The following is an 18,926-nucleotide window of genomic DNA, read 5'->3' as shown; positions in this document are numbered from 1 at the left end:
GGATACAGAGACGAGATTCAGTGTTTTATATTGCATGCACAGGGAGTTATGGGGAAGAGGTCTAGGCAAAGGAATGTAGCTAAAGAAATAGAATTTTTATAAAACTATCAGGTTAGGTTAAAGCAAAACGTCCTTCCATTTAAAGCCACAGAAAGATAACATTTCGTGTTAATGATTAAAGCCCCGTTGGAATGCAGACTGGCAGCGTGCCTGCAGTGAAATATGCACAATTACATTTTTCACACATGTAACTCAGACACACAGAGAAAGAGACATGACACATTTATTAAAACTTGAGTTTTACATTTGATTGATGCGCAACATTGATTGACAATCATCATCCAGTCGGTAAATATTTTTGTTTTAAGTATAAAACCATTTGAAAATACACTTTTCAATTCAAATGTTACTGATTGCTATGTGAATCTGCACGGTGAAACAACTGTATTATAAAAGTCGCTCAGCTGAGAGACACTGGGAACAGGTGTGTCCTCTTTTCTATAGCAGTATGAATAATGCTTGCATGATAGGGTTTCATTGAAAGCTTATCATTGAATGTGGCAGCAGTCAGCCCTACTGTAAGTAGGAACCACAAAGTTTCCAATACAATTTCAGTGGTCCTCAACTGCAAGGTGGGCCTCCCTGTGTGGGTGCAGCACCAGAGGAAGAACATGCACAATCAAGGGGTAAAAAGCTTGTCAGTATTACTGTGCTGACCTTCATATGACTGAAATTCAACTAGAATCTCTGTCCCTCTTTTTTTAAGTTCCTTCCTCATCGATGTTAATGAGTGACAGAAACCGTGCACGAGCTCTTGCAAGGGAAAGGAGGTGGGGGTGGGGGTGGGGGGGGTTGATAAATTGATTTTTAAGTTGAAGCATGCCACAGAATGTTTGTGAACCACTGTCCTATTAAAACATTACCTGTTAACTCAACGGTACCGGGATTAAATACACCACTTCCCTCTAGAAAGAAATACGTTTTGCAATAATAAGTTTAACTTGTAACTATTTTTTAATTGCAACTATTTACAATAAAAAAAAAAAAATGGGTAGCTTAAGTTAAACACACTAGTAAAGTAGATACATTTGACTCCCCTAAAAGTTAATAAAACTACATAGAAATGCATACGGTACAAAATGCATCAACCATTTTAAGAGACTTGTCATAGTGATAATAAAGAAATAACACATTGGTTAAGGTGCATTCAGACTGCAAGATTTTAGCAGGAAAAAGCTTTAGCAGGATATTAAGTTTGAGGTATGCCGATCGCACAGTGATAACGCCTCCTGAATCCTACGCTACAACGAATGAGTGCAATTTCTCCACCACTCTTCCATCGTACGTGCCAACATTTACCTGGCATGACTCAACTAGACCTTCTTTTGGAATCTCAAACATTTCTTTTTGCATGTTTTACCTCAAAATCTATTTGTCTGCTTTGGCATTTCTACAATTGCACCATCACATTGTCTCACGCTACACTTACATTGCTCATTTTGGGTTTGTTTGTTTTTTAAGTTGTCAGATTTGTTCCTGAGGCTACTTTTGGTCACAAAACTGTCTCAACGCCCAACTTGGGACTTCTCTACTGGTGCAGCGTAGGACTGTCATTCTAGAGCCAGAGGAACAACTAGCCTTTAACACTGGTCATGTTAATGAATGTCTGCGTCTTTGGGAAATATAGTTTGCTTTGGGGAGTATAGCTTGGCTTGGTTTAAAGGTACAAAATAGCTGTAGGATTATATATAATGTGAAGAGAGTAGCATCAGTCTTCTCAGATATTGCTCAGCAATAAAGAAATAATCCTGGTTTTCAAAATGTAAAAAACTACTCATTGTAAAAAGCTCTTTGAAAATGATCTGAATGCAAACGTTTTCTGCGACGCTTTCAGCCATTTGTTCATTTGTTCTTAGTTGTTTCTTCCCGTCATCTCGCTGTGTGATTGTCAAAGAAGGACCCAAAGTCTTCAGTCTCATATGTGTACTGTGAAATAAAGCTGCTGCTTTTGTTGTAGCACCAGGCCAGTTTGGCATCCACGATTGAGTCCTTAAAGCCAGCAATACTTGGGCTCATAAGCATTTTGTTCCTCTTGGCACGTTTTACAGAGTTACTGAATGCCATATTTTGTCTCCAGTTCCTCAGCTGCTTTCCCCAGGTGCATATTTCTTAGTTTTTCTAATAATTCATTGAACAGTGGCCTGTGCAGCATTCCACCTCGTCCTCCTCCACCTGAATGTAAGGCCCACACCCGCAGCATCTGGTAGTGAGCCTCCCGGCAGGATCGGTGATCCATCTCTGCTTGTTCAATCTCTGTATCAGTCACACCAAGACAACGCACCAGCTGCTTCACCTGCACCACAGGTACCAGATCCAGGACGGCATAGATCAGCTCAGAGACTGTTGGGGGGAGAAATGAATAGGGGTATTGAGCAAAAGCGATACAACTGAGCACTTTTTGTTGAAGCTTGCACACTGGACCTCTGATGAGGAGCTATACACTCACGATTGATTTCCAGCGGGACACAGTCAGGCAGTTTGGACGTCTCCACTTGGGCCACAGAAGTCTGAGGAACCTCTGTCACAATGGTCTCCAAATGTTCCTCACTCTTCACCAAGACCTGCTATAAAACAAGAGCAGATCCTATTTATTGTCTGCAGATTGTAGACCGAACTGAGAAAAGTAACGACCGGCAGTTAAATCAACGTACCTCACAAGATTCCTGGGAAGTGTCAGATCGCTGGGAGGACCGTAGTAGCCTTTTTTTGGTTTGTCGTTTCGTGATCACGTACGTCATTAAAACCACCGACACCATCAACACTAATATTCCAGCTCCAGCTCCAGCAATTATACTGACAAAAGAGTCCGATTCATTGGGCGTATTTTCTTTTGAAGTAGCTAGAGAGTTACAGAAAAAAAATAGATCCATATTAAAACATAAGAAAAGAAAATGTACAGAAAATGTAAAGTTTTACTGGAGTTGAGAATTGAAAAAACATACATTATGTCTTAGTCAACAAAATTATTAATAATATTATAATATGCTTAAGTACATCTATGATTATTCTATTTGCTCACTCTTTTGTGAGAAAGAGGGCCTGGTTGGTGCTCACCTATTGTGGGTTTTGAACACAAGTGGTTGCACTGAGGAGAGCAACTGTGGAGAAGAGAGAACACTTTTCATAACACGGACGAGGAAGTAGCACATCTTAAAGAGGAAACGATTCACATGACAGCCAAGATGCCTTTTTTACATCATCATATGAATTCAAGCAATTTCATTTTCACACTTTCAGTACTGTTTCAAAGTTACCACTAAGCAAGTAATTAGTGTTGAATTAACACTTATTCAGCTGTCACAATCACTACTAATTGCTACATTTATTTGTTAGAAAGAATGTAGCTCGGGATTGTTGAAAGTACGGGCAGCAAGTTCCCTTGGGCTCTCAGGTTTTTTCCCATGATAAATACCACTGTACCTATCCACATGCTAAATTATTAACTAACACAAAATGTGGGTTGCCATGATTTTTACATTCATAATTCTATTTTTTTAAGTATAAGACATCCACATAAGACATCTGTCTACATCGGCTTGACTCGAGTGTTTCTAAGACTTATAAACATTTACTTCCTCCCTGAGTGGGACAGACAGACCGTGTGTTTAACAAATGAGAACTTGTTCAGTGACTGTTCACATCTCAGGTTTTCATGTGTCATAACTTCTCTGTTGCCAACAAATGGAAAGACTGAGAAATGTGCTGAGAGTTTCAATTCTACAAACACACTTCCCCGTTAACATTTAAACAAACAATCCCAAACAGTGAAATAGGAACAATGCGCACACACACAAAGCTCACATACAACAGTCGTATGCTCACCTCTCGCACAGTTTGCACTTGCCGTTGTCTTTGTAGTAATTGTCCTTACATCTGCACACAGTGTTATTATCTGGTGTACCTGTGAACAGCAAGATTGTTTCTATTTAGACTCACATGAAGAAATGCATTATGGGCCATGACTTAGTGGGTACTGGAATAAGTTAAGGCTTACATTTCTGCATTTCCACTTCATCGGCTTTGCACGTTTTACATCTGCGACAATCAAAGGTTTCGCTGTCAATTCTAATCTTGTAATATCCATATTTACATCGACACTTAGTGTTCTGGTTTCCTAAACATGGCGACACCTGGATTTCATTCTTTAAAGCTGCAGAAAGGAACGCACACACACACAAAAGAAAATCAAGTAAGGCAAACCTGAAGCTGAAGATATACTTCTAAATCTAACATGTTAGACTGAGTCAGGAAAGGATAAAGTTGCTCTACCTTTGCAGGTTCTGCAAGGTAGGCAGTTGGGGGAGTAGTTCATAAATTCTAAGTACTGTCCTCCCGGACACTGTGTGCAGGTTGATCTCTCTTTGGGACCATGACATTTTTCTTGAAGCTTAAAACCTGAAAACAGGAAAATTACGTGTAAAAACAAAAAGTTAGCTTGATGATGTCTCAGATTATTTGCTTGTCACTGTGGATATATATGACATGCAGTGGCTCATACAGTACCTGGACTGCATTTGTTGCAACATATTCCATCTTCAGTGTGAAACTCGTCAGGTTTACAGTTCTTATTAACTTCCTGTGACTCTGGTAACGATGCCAAAGTGGTGATGAACATGCACTAAAACAAAGAATTTACAATGAATATCCAAAGAGAAGTTCCCAACAAGGGAATTTCTCATTTCTTCATGCAGTGACCTTTAAGGTGTTCTCACCATCAGGCAAAGTAAGGTGCCAAAAGAGGCTTTTTTACTCCTCTGTCCTCTGTGCCGAAGGGCCTCCATAATCAAAATGACCCAAAGTCCACTAATTTGAGGAAGTGTAGTTGCATAGCATAGCTGCTGCACTCCATCAGCCCCCGATCCTCGCACTGGCCCCTTGGCTGCTGTGTAGGATTGCGGTCTGTTCTCTGGTCAGCTGAATGGTAATTAACAAAAAGGATTTTAGGAATAGGCACAGTACAAAAATCATAAAGCAGGATTTTGGCAGAGAGCAGAATGCATTTTAAAGCTCTAATCGCGTCAGCCGCTACCATATTTGCTTGTGCACTTTAGAACTACTCATATGCTACAGTATTGTGTCATAACATTAAGACATACTGTGCTTTTATCAGGTGTTATGGTTGCATAAATGCTAAAAATGTGCTATTTAATCCAGTTGGTAGGTGAATGCTAGGCAACCAAATGACATCATAACATCTGATGATAGATAAGAACCCCGAGACCTGCCAAGTTTGGTTGCTCAACTCCTGATAACATAGAAGGAGTTTGCATAGAGATGTGGAGCATTATTAAAAATTATTTTTTACATTTAAATTAGCAGAAGTGAAACAAAGTGAACCCCGGGTTCACGTTGTGTCCATAGACTTGTATTGGACAGAAATTTTAAATAGATTAGATGAAATGGTATGTGTGGTAGAGGTTGAATTATCAGAAGTGGTTTTCCCAGCATGGTGAGAAGATTAAACGAAACTCTCTCCAAGCCGCTGCACAGGTAATAATTTATCTCATTTATCTCACAAATGTAACGCCACAGGTATACGGATATGTAACGCGTGCGGGGGCTGAGGCTGCAAATGTTTTCGCCTGGATTTTTTATTAAAGCTGACTATTAGCAGAGCGGTGCTTTATACAATCCTACACATAATACTGCACATTATGCATCTTCTCCCGTTAACAAGCCCTTAATTCAATGAATTTAAACACCTTAAAGAGGACGAGTTTGGGTGTGACTACTGTGAAGACAGTGTGATCCCTAAAGAAATAATTCACAGAGAGACTGATTTTGTGCTCAGTAAACGAAGGTCGCATATCTGCGCCACTTGTTTGGGCAGCTTCCCTCTTCGCTTCCCTGTCGCGGTCAAAGGCTGAGATTAGAAACTTTTTCGAGTGTTTTTAAGCGCACAAAAACTCGACGTGTCTTATTTTTACGTATTTACAGATTACACTGACGTGTTTGAGAACTTAACCTGCACTTTTCATTTAACTTTTTTCTTGTCACTGGTTTCGATTTAACTACCCACCACACAAACGCCCACCACAGTCTGATATGAATCGCTCCTTCCCACAGACACACTGCTTAGATATTTAACTGTCACTTACCTGGACGACCACCGTCACTCTGAGGAATATTTCTTAACCTCAGCTCCTTGCGTGGAAATCGGCATTTCAGTTACTGAAGTACACATATATATTTTAGAGAAAGCAGCGCGACAGAACTGCTGCTGCCCAGTCTCTGAAGAGGGGAGGCGGTCTCAAACGGGAAATGCTGTGACGCGCACGTTTCACAGGAATTAGTTTCACAGGCAAACTGGCAAAACTGCACCTGAGGTTCAAAGACACAACAAACCTGTAGGAAAGCCGTTAAACCAGCAGACAAGTCAACTTCAGTTCAATAAGGACAATAACAAGAATCATAAAACACTTGGGATGTGGAGCTATCTGTAAATAAAAGCACACTACGATCATTTTCAGCTTTTTAAAAAAAATGAATTGGAAATTTCTACATTAAAAAAAGATATTAAATTAAATTTTAGACTATATATACACAGATATCTAAGGGAACAATCCACAACCTAAAACATAGAGTTAAACATCGATAGGCCAGTAGCTTGACCGGATAAAAAGAGTATCTCGGAGAGAGGGTGATTTAGTCTTTCCCAAATACAGGGAGGGGTTCACCTCGGTGCGAAAGACTGCTTGGGCTAGTAGTTCATACTAGCATTGCATTGTAGGTTTTCATATTCAGAAAACCTCTGTATACAAGTGGCAAGGACTGCAAGCCGCTGCACGTCCACGCACCAGTGTGAGTGCTAAAATCTGGCATCCATCCATCAGTCCTCCATCGTAGTGGCAGCAGACTAAGCAGGATATTCCAGACAGTCTTCTCTCCAGCAACGATTTCCACTTCGTCATTGCGGGGGAGGGCATCGTATATATCAAAATATTGAACAACACCCCTTAATCTTTTGGCGCCATTAAGGAATCACAGAAATTATCTATGAAGCCGAGACCAAGTGAAGTTACAGAGTGCTGAGCCACACTGTGCAGAAAAGTCGCCAACGCTCCGCTGACTCAATAACTGCAGAGTTAATGGCGTGGCCAAACAGCTGTAATAATAACGTGTAGGTGTTGGTGGCTCAGTATTTATGTATGTCTCAAACGGGTTCTGGGTCTTTCTGTGCGTCTGCTCACAGCTGGGCAAGCCCGTAAACCTCCCAAAGGACGGACCCAGATAAAAAACATAACCAAAGACGATCCAGAAGCGTTTTGGGGCCTGAGCTGTGATCTAATGAATGAAAAGGTAAAAGATTGCCTCCCAGGGGATAAAGAGGAATTTAAAAGCCAGCACAGTGATGAAAGGGAGGGGACATTACTACATATCATGTATGTAGCTTTCACATTTGTGTCACAAGTACCATCATTGCAGGCAGGTGCTGCCATCTGCTATGGATGCTTAACTGACCTCTCTGCAGGCCATGTTGTTTACATTATTAAGGTGTGCCAGCTGCTTTTTGTAAACGGGGTTGCTTATTAACTACTCTTTAATTAAAGACAACGTTGAAACGTTAAAAAACGTTCTGAGGGACCCAGGGTCCCTGAGCAGTTGTGGACCTTTTTATATTTTGTGTGTGTGTTCACTGTTATTTTTTTCCGTGTGTATTTATAGGGAGGTGTGTGCGTGGTTGTGGCTGTAACCAGGAGGCCGGGCTGCAGGCTGAAGATTGCTGGCCACGCCCGAGGAAGATGCCACACACCGTCAGCGGATCAGCATCGGCGGAGGGAGCTACTTAATAGTGTGCAGCCTCCACCGACGCGGGATGATTCTGTCACGGTTTGCCAGGGCAAGCCGTGGGGATGTGGAGGAAAATAGGACCCAAAACGCTAACGGCGCGTTTATTTACAGTGCGATAAATGATAATACATCCCCGTGCTCTCCCTTTACTCCCGTGTTGTGTCTTCTTCTCAGCTTCTGTCAGGGACCTGGTCTGGGCACGTCTTTCACTTTCTTTCCACACTTGCAGTCTATGACATTCGTCTTGCTCTCTTCTGCTTGAATGTGCCAAAGATCTGAAAATGTCCTATAAAGGGATGAACCTTTAATACCTTTGTGTCATTTTACTCCTAAACGAATCACCAATTGAGTGGACGCTGAGTGGTTAAGCCATTACTTTGAAATCATTAGTTATTCTGGAAAGGACCTGATAAAAACGTCTTTGCATACTGTGAAATTGACTACAGAGATTAAGCATAGGCTGTAAGGCAAGTATCACTTAACTATATTTATAGGCACCATAATTTTTAAAAGAGCATCCTGTAGTAGACCAGTCCTTTATTAAAGAGGCAGCAGAGCGTTACCTCACGCGACTTTGCTATTACAGTATACTAAAGAGCTCATTCAGCAGAGCAAGACAAGTGCTTCCTCAGAAAAACCACATCCTTCCTTTATAGGTAGCAACAAAAAAAGCATCTTCATCTCTTCACTCTTCCTCCTCCCTCTCACCCAGTCTTCCTCTGTGTCACACATAAAGTGTCACTTACACTAACCCGTTTGGCATACATAGGTCTTTGCAAAAATGCACATGCAAATAGACTGTTGATTCCCCCACACAGTCTTCTAGTCCAGCTGTGAGGACTGACTGGCTCATCTCTGACTCAGCATGCAGATTTTGTCAACTAAAAAGTGGCGTTGTTTATCTGTTTACTTCATAACAAAAGAGTCAACATGTTCCTGGCACAAGAACTTTTGAAGTTCTGTTTAGACGTATCAACTCTTACGGTCAAGCATCAATACTGATACTGAAACCTCAAGATAAGCATGACCAGTTTTGCTGTAACCAGTTCATGATCAGCCATGGTCTTGTTGCACAGTCATCTCTCATCCAGTCATCTCTGTATTCTGTTTGAGTGTTGCTACTCAGCTATAGTCACACTTGTCACTTGAGGCTGCCCCTATTTCCTTAAACCTAGTCCCCGTTTCACTGTTGAAAGGAGGTCACGTGCTGTGGCTTGGTTTCTGTGAAAACTGAGGTCAAGTATAGTAATTATCGCTGGCTGGCAGCTATCTACACACTAATGGCATTTTGTCAGTTTTTGCTGATTAATGTTCTCACACCTACGCTACCAGTTACACCAATAATAAAGCAATTAACTAGAAACATATGATTCTTATCATTTACAGCACGGTTTTACCCCCGTCTGGAAAATATACCTTTTGTTTTAATTCAGAAAAAATACACTCAACCTTCAGATAACAAACTGAAGTGTGCATGAAACTAACAGAAGACAGTCTAAGACTTCATACAAGGATATCAATGAGGTCCACACCATGAACAAATGAGCTGCTGGATCCAGATGAATGTCTGGATCCGGATCGTTTTTTTAATATTGTGATTATATTGAGAGTCTATCTTAAACATGATGCCTCACTTTTTTTTTTGTTATCCCACTTCAGAAGTGTGTGTGAAGCTGTGATGTGAAGTGCCCAATTTTGTCCTATATCAAAATGTCAGCCTTTAAAAAAAACTCAGCTAGTTTGCCCATTGTGTAAGTTTTTTTTTTTTTTTGACTTTCTATTAGGTTTGTTTAATGTTTTATATCATTTCTTGTTTTTTTTACTCTTAGTAAATTTAGCCCCATTCTTGGTTCCTAGTTGCCTTGTAATTGTAATTGTAATCCTTCCTGTGTTCCCTTTCTGCTATGTCAAGTCTTGTGCATTAAATTCATTCACGTGTATGTCTTCCCTATTTAATTATCACATTTCCCGTTTTACTTTGAGAGTTAGAATTCCTTGTGCGTTTCCTTTATTTTTGCTTCTTGTACCTTGTTTTCTGTATGATTTAGTTCACCTGTGTCTTATCTCCACTTTCCCTAATTACCCTTCTGTGTATATTGTCTGTGTATGTTTCTGTTCTCCCTCCCAGTGGTCCCGACCTCTGGTGTTTCTGGTGTTTGAAGGCCTTAGTGTGCTTTCAAGTCTTAGGTTTCAGTAGTTATAGTTTTCAGTTTCCTTTGTCCCTCATGATTCACATTTGTACAACCTTGACATCAGTCTGCAGTAAACAGCTCGCTTTTTGTTCGCCTCAGTCTGCCTGTCATCCTGGCTCTAAATCTGACTCCAAAACTTAAAATTGTAGGTTCACCCATGCTCCACTTTTGGTAACATTTTTATATTAATCAGTCCTTACCTTCTGAGTAATCCAACTGACAACACAGTTGGATTACACGCACGCACACACACAGCCAATAATCGCGCATATTATCCTTTAATTGCTCCAATGTGTATATGAGTTGATAAAGAATAACATAACTGTTTCTTAACTTGCACGTTATTCTACAGAAACATTTTGGTTTTTTGTCAGCCAAATGTTTATATTTGAAATGATAAAAAAATTTTGTAATGAGCAATTTGGGACCTATGCATGCAATTGGCATTGCAATGTTTTCAATCCTCATAACATTACACGCCTTCTCATTATCACAAAGTAATTTCTTGGAATGACATTTTTCTCATTAACACCTTTCTATAAGAGTAAAAAGATACCTATGAGGTAAACGATGCCTTACATTAAACGACTTCATCATCCTGTGCTAAGAAGAGGCGAGAGAGAGCGAGAGTGGCAGAGGTGAAAGAGAAAACGAGAGAATAAAAAGCATCAGAGTGCTCGCAGCAAAAGCAGATTTTGGAGGAAACGAGAGAGATAGGATGATGGAAAAATGTGGAGGCTGACGGGGGTATGTTGCTGTGCACAGCCAAGGTGGTCTCCAAAAAGACAGGAGAGAGAGAGAGTGGGACAAGGATGTTGACTGTTAATATGTAAGGTTTTCAGGATGAGTCATCTCTGACATTTTATGAATAGTCCCTTGACACACTTCTCGTCCCCTGCTCAGTCTCAGGCTCAGAGGGTCCCAAGTGACATCTTGCTAAAACCTCTCCTCCACAGTAAGTAAAGATTTTCACAGCATGTATTTTCAGCTATAACTTTATCATTTTGAATGTTTTAGTAGAGCCTTGTAACCTGTTTGCATTAGGATGTAAAGCTGGTCTCTCTTAGTGTTGTATTTTGTATGTGTTTTATCATCAGTGTGTTACAGGCTTTTTTAGAATTTAAAATGTGTGTCCTAACATATTTAGGCAGCCTGACTACCGAATTCTTTTTCTCAGAATGGAAGATGTTATGATATTTATCATCTTTAATCTTTAGTGTGTTTCACTGAGTGCCTGCTGGGATTGTTATGTGAATACATTTGACAGAATCATGATAGTAATACTTTTCCTCCTGTCTCTGCTTACTCCCCTCCTTTTCCTCCTCCTCCTCCTCCTCTTCTTTTCTTGTATGTTTCTTCCCAGATGCGGCCACTCTGTTTTATTTTACCATTACTGTGCTTCCTACCTTTGCTATCTTCTAACCCTGTAAAGCCCACTTGCAGTCCAACACAGTACAGCTGGCCATATATATCACCTACGTTTTGTTGTGAAAAGTGCCCTGCAGGTACAGTAACTTCCTCACATCCCATTAAAGTTCATGGCTGTGATGTCAACAGTAGTGCTTTAACTGCAAACTGATGTTTCATATATTCCAGGTGAGTTTATGGCCAGACGCTCACAGAAAAACTGTGACCATAAATGTGAACCCTGTGAAGCTGGGAAATACACAGCCGGCTACAACACGGCGATGAACTGTGAATTTTGTGACAGCTGCAGTAAACGTGAGTAACTTCACATCTTTAGCTTTGGGCGTGGAGGCGCTACAGTACATGTGAGGATTTGAAATGTGTGAAAACTTTAAGGCAATTTTTAGACTGACAGCACAAAGAGCTTTAGTGGCAGGAATGATGACGTAGTGGGTTTTACGACTTACACGTTTTTCTACAGACACATTGATTCGAGCTCTTGTACACAGATATTCCCGCTAGAGCGCACCTGTTATCTTTTAAGCAGATAGAAGAATGACAAAGCATTACAGTAAAAATACTACTCAGGACCCCCCCTCCCCTTGTTATAGTGAAACATGTGGTTGCTTATACATTTTGTGTTAGTGTGTGAGCTCTATCATGCTCTCTCTTGATGTGAGATGTGTGAGTGAGTCATTAACTCTCTGTCGACCTGACCACTGCATTTGACCAATGACTCCACAGAATTTTGACAAAGTCAGACTGCTAGCTGTTTCTCAACTCAGGATTTCAGAGAAGTTTGCATATACAAAACTTACACAAGGGGATTTCCCATTTCATGTATCAACGGGGGGATACAGTCAGAAGGAGATGAAAGACAGAAGGGGAAGAGAAGGGGGTCTGTGAAACCAACTGTGAGCCAGCACTGGGGTTTAATATGATGAGATTCTGCAGCAGAAGTTTGTGTTTACACAGTAATCTCGACATGGTCTGCGGCACAGCCCACCGAGACAGGAGGAGGCTGAAAAAGCAGACCATCTTCATGTCAGTGGAAAAAAGAGCAAAATACCAAAAAAGCAGCAAACAGTGGAAAGAGCAGAAATGTCATGTCCTATGTTATTATTACTCAGGGCTTTGTGCTGGTACAGGTGAACAAAACAGCATGTCGTGCCTTTTTTAAATGTCACTGTGGAAAACAGACAAGAGAAAACACAGAACTGAGACAAATTTGAGTTTCTCGGTCTCAATTTTGGCTACATGTGCATTTTAGCTGAATTTGACTTTTTTGTGTGTCAACCAAGAAGCCTTTTTTACACATATCATAATCAAAGGGCTCACATACCTTTTTCCAAATTACAAACCAGATACATATAGACATTTAACATCGACCAAACATCTACTTATTGTTTATACACCTGCACATTAGAACAACTGTTTACATTTCTTCAGCAGAGGAAGGTGGGCGTTCAAAGCACAAGAAGGGGCTTTATACCAATTAACGGCTATGGAAATAATTCAGCCCACTCAAAAACTTTGCATAGCAGAGCAGTGATATAAAAAGTGCTTCTGTGTTGTTGGTGCCAATGATTTGTTGGTGACGATGATAAGAGTTTGGATGTGTGGACCTCAGAGGGCTTCATGGAACAAAATGCTTGGTTACCTGTTCTCTTCTGTTTACTACTCTGTATGTTTATGCTGCTTACTGCTCTCACTGCATTTTAATTCATTATTATAAGACAGCAGAGTAAAACAGTGCTGAGCACACACGTAAGAGTCGCTGCCAGCTTTAAAATGTCCACAGTCCTCGTGTTGTGACCTCAGCTGCTCATTTTATAGTAATCTGTCTGGAAAAAGTGAAAATATTTTTATTCTGCTTGTGGACCGCTGTTGGCTGGTGAGCTTTTAAGACTCTGCATGTTGTGCTACGTCCCTCTGTAACCCTAAATGCCACAAAATGATTTCTGTTTACGATTTTCACTTTGTGTGTTTGGTTTTGGGATGACTGTGACTCTTTGGAAGTCATATAAGTAGTTCGCTGATTGCTAATATGTAACATCAGATTGAGGTGTGCACACTAAAGCATCATTTAAGAAAGACCTTGTTTCATCAAACTGAAATTCTCTAAAGAAGAAGCACCAGACGTGATAATATAACGGTCTTATGACTTCAAACCAGAATCTTTACCTGTCGTGCCTAGTTTTGTGAGTCATTTCACATTTTCAGTTTTATCACAAAGACATCCTTTGCACACACTTTCAACTTTATCTGTCTTTAAATCACTTTTAACAATGACCGTGTTTTTCCACAGCAAACATGGAGGTCAAGACAGAATGCAGCGCGACTCATAACACTGTGTGCACATGTAAGGCTGGCTACAAGTGCAAAGACCAAGACTGTAAAGAGTGTGTATCCACAATCAAACCCACCGTCCCTCCATCTACTACTGGTAAGTGAGCCCTTCTCGGCACAGTCAACTAAATGTGAAACAATTGTTGACACAGTGGTTATCATTTATTCATTGCAGTGTTTTGTTTTGAATAGTTTCAACCATAACACACTTGAGGGCCACGTGCAGCATCACATTCTCATTAAGGAGCTTTGTCGTTTTGCATTCTTTCATTAACAATTTGCTACAGATTATCAGTGTAAAAGCACAAAAAATAACATTGTAGATGCGTTGCCCAAAGACATAAGATCGGAGACTAATTTAACACTACCATGAAAAGCAATAACATAACAGATATACTCATCTTTTACACCAAAATGATTTAGGCGTCAAACTTGTCTGAGTGTACAGGCTGAATCACAAAAGGGCAGCAAATGCTCATTTTTCATGAGAAGTTACTCATTTAACTACATCTGGGAATATAACTTCTTTTTATTTAAAAATACTCCTGAGAACCCATGAGTTCAAATGCCTTATTTTATGAAAACAAGACTGAAAGTAGCTCAGAGTAATAAGTTTGTTAAAAGAAACTGTTTATTTACATGTATGCACAAGAGCATTTACTAGCGTGTTTGTCTGGATCCAGTGGGGTACCTACAAACAAGGAAACATTCACACTCAAAAAATATTCATGCCCAAAGTGGTGACGTTAAGTAATCTGATTACATGAAAACATTCAGTTACGTAAGTACAACGTAAAATGTTCAAATTAATGGAATCTGGCCAAATGAAACTTACATTGAGCTCCCTAAAAAAATAAATCACAATTAATTAATTGAATAAACCTTTGATTTGATATACTTCAGTTTCATTTTGTGTTTATGAGGGCAAAGACTAATTTTTTGAGTGCATATTTTAACCCAAAGAAAAGAAGATATCAACACAAAAGTACCATCAGGATATTGTAAAGCAGCACTAACGTCAAGACTTGCTTAGAGAAACCCAATCATAGATAGTCATCACCCACAACCCTACAGAGGTCAGTCAGCTCTATGTGGCCTTTTAGCATCTTTCAGCTCGTTGTTTCTAGTTTTTAAAGTCTGCCAGTAATGAGTTTAGATGCACTTAACGCTGATGTCATCCACCTTAAACCCACTGTGTCTGCGAGGGACAAGTATGCACTCTGAGGTGATAACATCAGTGTTTAAAAAGTGTTTAAAATTCTCTAAAGAAGAAGCACCAGACGTGATAATATAACGGTCTTATGACTTCAAACCAGAATCTTTACCTGTCGTGCCTAGTTTTGTGAGTCATTTCACATTTTCAGTTTTATCACAAAGACATCCTTTGCACACACTTTCAACTTTATCCGTCTTTAAATCACTTTTAACAATGACCGTGTTTTTCCACAGCAAAAGTGGAGGTCAAGACAGACTGCAACCCGACTCATAAAACTGTGTGCACATGTAAGGCTGGCTACAAGTGCAAAGACCAAGACTGTAAAGAGTGTGTATCCACAATCAAACCCACCGTCCCTCCATCTACTACTGGTAAGTGAGCCCTTCTCGGCACAGTCAACTAAATGTGAAACAATTGTTGACACAGTGGTTATCATTTATTCATTGCAGTGTTTTGTTTTGAATAGTTTCAACCATAACACACTTGAGGGCCACGTGCAGCATCACATTCTCATTAAGGAGCTTTGTCGTTTTGCATTCTTTCATTAACAATTTGCTACAGATTATCAGTGTAAAAGCACAAAAAATAACATTGTAGATGCGTTGCCCAAAGACATAAGATCGGAGACTAATTTAACACTACCATGAAAAGCAATAACATAACAGATATACTCATCTTTTACACCAAAATGATTTAGGCGTCAAACTTGTCTGAGTGTACAGGCTGAATCACAAAAGGGCAGCAAATGCTCATTTTTCATGAGAAGTTACTCATTTAACTACATCTGGGAATATAACTTCTTTTTATTTAAAAATACTCCTGAGAACCCATGAGTTCAAATGCCTTATTTTATGAAAACAAGACTGAAAGTAGCTCAGAGTAATAAGTTTGTTAAAAGAAACTGTTTATTTACATGTATGCACAAGAGCATTTACTAGCGTGTTTGTCTGGATCCAGTGGGGTACCTACAAACAAGGAAACATTCACACTCAAAAAATATTCATGCCCAAAGTGGTGGCATTAAGTAATCTGATTACATGAAAAAATTCAGTTACGTAAGTACAACGTAAAATGTTCAAATTAATGGAATCTGGCCAAATGAAACTTACATTGAGCTCCCTAAAAAAATCACGATTAATGAATTAAATGAATAAACCTTTGATTTGATATACTTCAGTTTCATTTTGTGTTTATGAGGGCAAAGACTAATTTTTTGAGTGCATATTTTAACCCAAAGAAAAGAAGATATCAACGCAAAAGTACCATCAGGATATTGCAAAGCAGCACTAACGTCAAGACTTGCTTAGAGAAACCCAATCATAGATAGTCATCACCCACAACCCTACAGAGGTCAGTCAGCTCTATGTGGCCTTTTAGCATCTTTCAGTCTGCCAGTAATGAGTTTAGATGCCTTTAACGCTGATGTCATCCACCTTAAACCCACTGTGTCTGCGAGGGACAAGTATGCACTCTGAGGTGATAACATCAGTGTTTAAAAGTGTTTAAAACAACAACAAATTAAAAAATAAAATATTTGTTATCGGATCGCATTTTTCATGAAACACAATGAAGAAATGTTGTTTACAACTTACAGCTTAAACAGATTTTTTTTAATTATGGTTACGTTTTGGCACCATCAGCACTTCACAAAGGTTAGGGAATTTACTAACTTCATGTGAAGTGCTTGAGTTGCCTAAACCTAACCACAGAGGAGAGCACAGACACAGGTGAGAATGTGAGAATTGTGCACTTCTCTTGTCTACCTCAACAGCCTCCTGGCAAAGCTCTGTGCAGTGCTTAAAGGAAATTTCCTTTCATGCCTCCATCCCCCCTACAACATAACTCAGTAACAGTGTAGCAATCCATGATAACAAGTTCTAGAAGACAGGCAGATTTAGGGGTGTAGTACATGAATCTGTTAACTGATTCAAAGTCTTAATGTCGTGTCCTGTGTTATTATCACTCTGGGCTCTGTACGAGGGCAGGTGAGCAAAACAGTCTGTTGTCTCTTTTTTTAAATGTCACTGTAGAGGCCCTAGTTGTAGCATGTGTTTTCCTGTACTGTAATCCTGCCTACATACAGTAATGTGGACAGGTCATAGTCAGAATCCCTAAAATGTTTCTGATTCAGCTGAAACTGTTACATGACTAAAAATAATCCAAACAAATGAGCTGTTAATAATGCTTGGAAGCTATTTGCATGTTCTTGTAACTGTTTGCCTCTTCTGTAGTAACCGTGGAGAAAGGACACACACACACACACAAACACATGATGAAATAAGTTAAACATTAGGGACAAAAGAGTGAGCTCACTGACAAATCCAAGCCACAATAGTGTCATCTTGTCATCGAACTAATAATGCCTGCAGTGAGCTTATAAGGTTCTCTTTTTTTTATGTTTCCCTCTAGTGGCGACACCTGATGTTACCACCACCAGGCTCGCCACTAAACCGATTGCAGGTAAAGTAGCCAAATTGTGTTGCCTGTGAAATTATTGAACTGATGTAAATTATGGAAACTAACTCTCTCATGTGTTATTATAGATACGGTGTGGTTCCTGGTGATAATTGCCCTCCTGTGTACAGGAATTGCACTGGTTGTTGTGACAAAAATCAAGCCATTTTTAGTCTGGATTAGGTTCACTCACGGTTAGTAGATTTCTTTTAAATCACTTAATATTTTTCTTAGAACTTTTGTGTTATAAATACCCCCAAATGTTTAAATTCTTATTAAAACCATCCCGTCATTTCTTGCTGCTTAGGGTACTTCTTGGCTGAAAAACCTGCCACACAACCTGCATGTGATGAAGAAGTGTCCAAGCCCGTCCAGGAAGTGTGCGGGAAATGTGACCAACCTATGTGTTAAAGACCAGATCTGGAATTTGGAGGAGCGAGAACCTAACAAGACACTCGGTGGCACATCCCAGATGGAAAACATTCGTCACTGCTTTTGGACATTTAAATGGAGCTAAAAGGCACTCCGCGCCGTGCTGATCAGTGGAATGCCAGAAGGTGGAAAGTTTGAAACTGTTGCTGTTTCCTGAGAGGACAGATGATCATTTTGGCATCTGTGACTTTGAAGTGTATAAAATTGTGGTGGGTAAAAATCTTGGAACTGATAAGACAGAGGGGACATTGTGGCAGTGAAAGGAAAGTATGTACTATAGTACATAAAGTTAAACATATTTCATGTATATCTACATATATGTGCAGACATAATTAGCTGCTTTTGTAGCCAGCTTTTCAATATCACATGTGGATGTTCTGTGTACATTTTTTCTTCTATTTCTTTTTCATTTAAAATAAACTTAATAAATTTGACTAAAACTACCTAATAACTACCTAACAAAGCTTTCTACACCTTGGATGGCATTCTTTGCACTGAGCCAAAGAAGCTTATTAAAAGTATATACAAGAGTTCGTAAATCATAACTTACAAAGAAGACCACTTTGCAGCTGTTCTTCCGAGATTTAATACATTTCTGAGGTGAGTGTTTTCCAGAAGCTGCAGAAACAAAGTCAGTGCATCCGCAGCTTGCTGAGGAAAGACGAATATGATCCATACTCATCTGTGGTTTCAAAGTTTGTTGTATCCAAGTCTTCTGAATTTTTTGAGATGCATCATAGGATCTCCTCTTTCGACATGTGGGAGTCTTTCCCCTGCTCCTGGGAAGGGAAGAAAATGGTGTCATTCTCTCCACTCCTCTCCTCCTCAGAGAGATGAATGCTGGGAGAAGATGCAGGATGAAACACTGGACAGTTTCTCTCATCCTCTTCCTCTCTCCTCGCTCTCTCAGCCGTCTTCCCGCATTCGGTCGTTGGCCCGACTTGACCCGTAAATTGACTGAGCAAGCTAAAGATGACTGTGCCTGGATTGTGCACATGGACTGGACCTACAGGGAGAAAACAAGA

General features: G+C 39.9%; 3 protein-coding genes and 1 long non-coding RNA gene across 5 annotated transcripts in view; 2 read left to right on the top strand and 2 right to left on the bottom strand.

The window, feature by feature from the left end:
- Positions 1–265: 265 nt before the first annotated feature.
- tnfrsf1a (tumor necrosis factor receptor superfamily, member 1a) lies at positions 266–4,906 on the bottom strand. 2 transcript variants are annotated; one of them, XM_085471624.1, is made up of 9 exons: positions 4,773–4,906; positions 4,564–4,678; positions 4,330–4,455; positions 4,055–4,210; positions 3,883–3,961; positions 3,115–3,158; positions 2,712–2,899; positions 2,507–2,624; positions 266–2,400 (listed from the first exon to the last, which is right to left on the bottom strand). In XM_085471624.1, exons 1-9 carry the CDS (start codon positions 4,839–4,841, stop codon positions 2,111–2,113), a joined length of 1,185 nt encoding a protein of 394 aa, XP_085327750.1. In that variant the 5' UTR covers positions 4,842–4,906; the 3' UTR covers positions 266–2,110. The 2 variants fall into 2 exon arrangements, with proteins under 2 accessions (XP_085327750.1, XP_085327751.1); XM_085471625.1 differs by having other exon boundaries at positions 2,507–2,621.
- Positions 4,907–5,423: 517 nt separating this feature from the next.
- On the top strand, positions 5,424–10,137 carry LOC146698809 (uncharacterized). The gene is made up of 2 exons (XR_014922722.1): positions 5,424–5,550; positions 7,726–10,137. It is a non-coding gene; the product is annotated as an uncharacterized LOC146698809 (long non-coding RNA).
- A 297-nt stretch (positions 10,138–10,434) lies between these two features.
- Positions 10,435–17,886, top strand: LOC146698808 (uncharacterized). Its single transcript, XM_085471626.1, has 8 exons — positions 10,435–10,998; positions 11,407–11,548; positions 11,640–11,765; positions 13,759–13,896; positions 15,249–15,386; positions 17,425–17,475; positions 17,559–17,663; positions 17,777–17,886. The coding sequence occupies exons 2-8, from the start codon at positions 11,407–11,409 to the stop codon at positions 17,878–17,880; spliced, it is 804 nt and encodes a 267-aa protein (XP_085327752.1). The 5' UTR covers positions 10,435–10,998; the 3' UTR covers positions 17,881–17,886.
- Positions 15,903–18,926, bottom strand: part of LOC146698807 (uncharacterized) — a 29,415-nt gene continuing 26,391 nt past the window's right edge. The window contains exon 11 of the mRNA XM_085471627.1: positions 15,903–18,907. Coding sequence (XP_085327753.1) covers positions 18,636–18,907 — 272 coding nt within the window. The 3' untranslated portion in view covers positions 15,903–18,635. The remainder of the gene's footprint in view (positions 18,908–18,926) is intronic.

The sequence above is a fragment of the Copadichromis virginalis genome, linkage group LG11 (genome assembly GCF_057382275.1).
Source record: "Copadichromis virginalis isolate Kocher_CV1m ecotype Utaka linkage group LG11, C_Virginalis_male_GT1.1, whole genome shotgun sequence".
In the NCBI taxonomy this organism is placed as follows: domain Eukaryota; kingdom Metazoa; phylum Chordata; class Actinopteri; order Cichliformes; family Cichlidae; genus Copadichromis; species Copadichromis virginalis.
Note: the sequence above shows the minus strand (reverse complement) of the source record. Positions and strands in the feature narration are given on the sequence as shown.

What these genes read in the sequence shown, in the direction of transcription:
- tnfrsf1a (XM_085471624.1), bottom strand. Translation starts at nt 4,841, where the DNA reads ATGGAGGCCCTTCGGCACAGAGGACAGAGGAGTAAAAAAGCCTCTTTT. An exon ending in TTGCAACAAATGCAGTCCAG is followed by an intron (nt 4,456 to 4,563) that starts GTACTGTATGAG and finishes TCCTGTTTTCAG; the next exon opens with GTTTTAAGCTTCAAGAAAAA. An exon ending in TGAAGTGGAAATGCAGAAAT is followed by an intron (nt 3,962 to 4,054) that starts GTAAGCCTTAAC and finishes TGCTGTTCACAG; the next exon opens with GTACACCAGATAATAACACT.
- LOC146698808 (XM_085471626.1), top strand. Translation starts at nt 11,407, where the DNA reads ATGCGGCCACTCTGTTTTATTTTACCATTACTGTGCTTCCTACCTTTG. An exon ending in CGTCCCTCCATCTACTACTG is followed by an intron (nt 15,387 to 17,424) that starts GTAAGTGAGCCC and finishes GTTTCCCTCTAG; the next exon opens with TGGCGACACCTGATGTTACC. An exon ending in CGCCACTAAACCGATTGCAG is followed by an intron (nt 17,476 to 17,558) that starts GTAAAGTAGCCA and finishes GTGTTATTATAG; the next exon opens with ATACGGTGTGGTTCCTGGTG.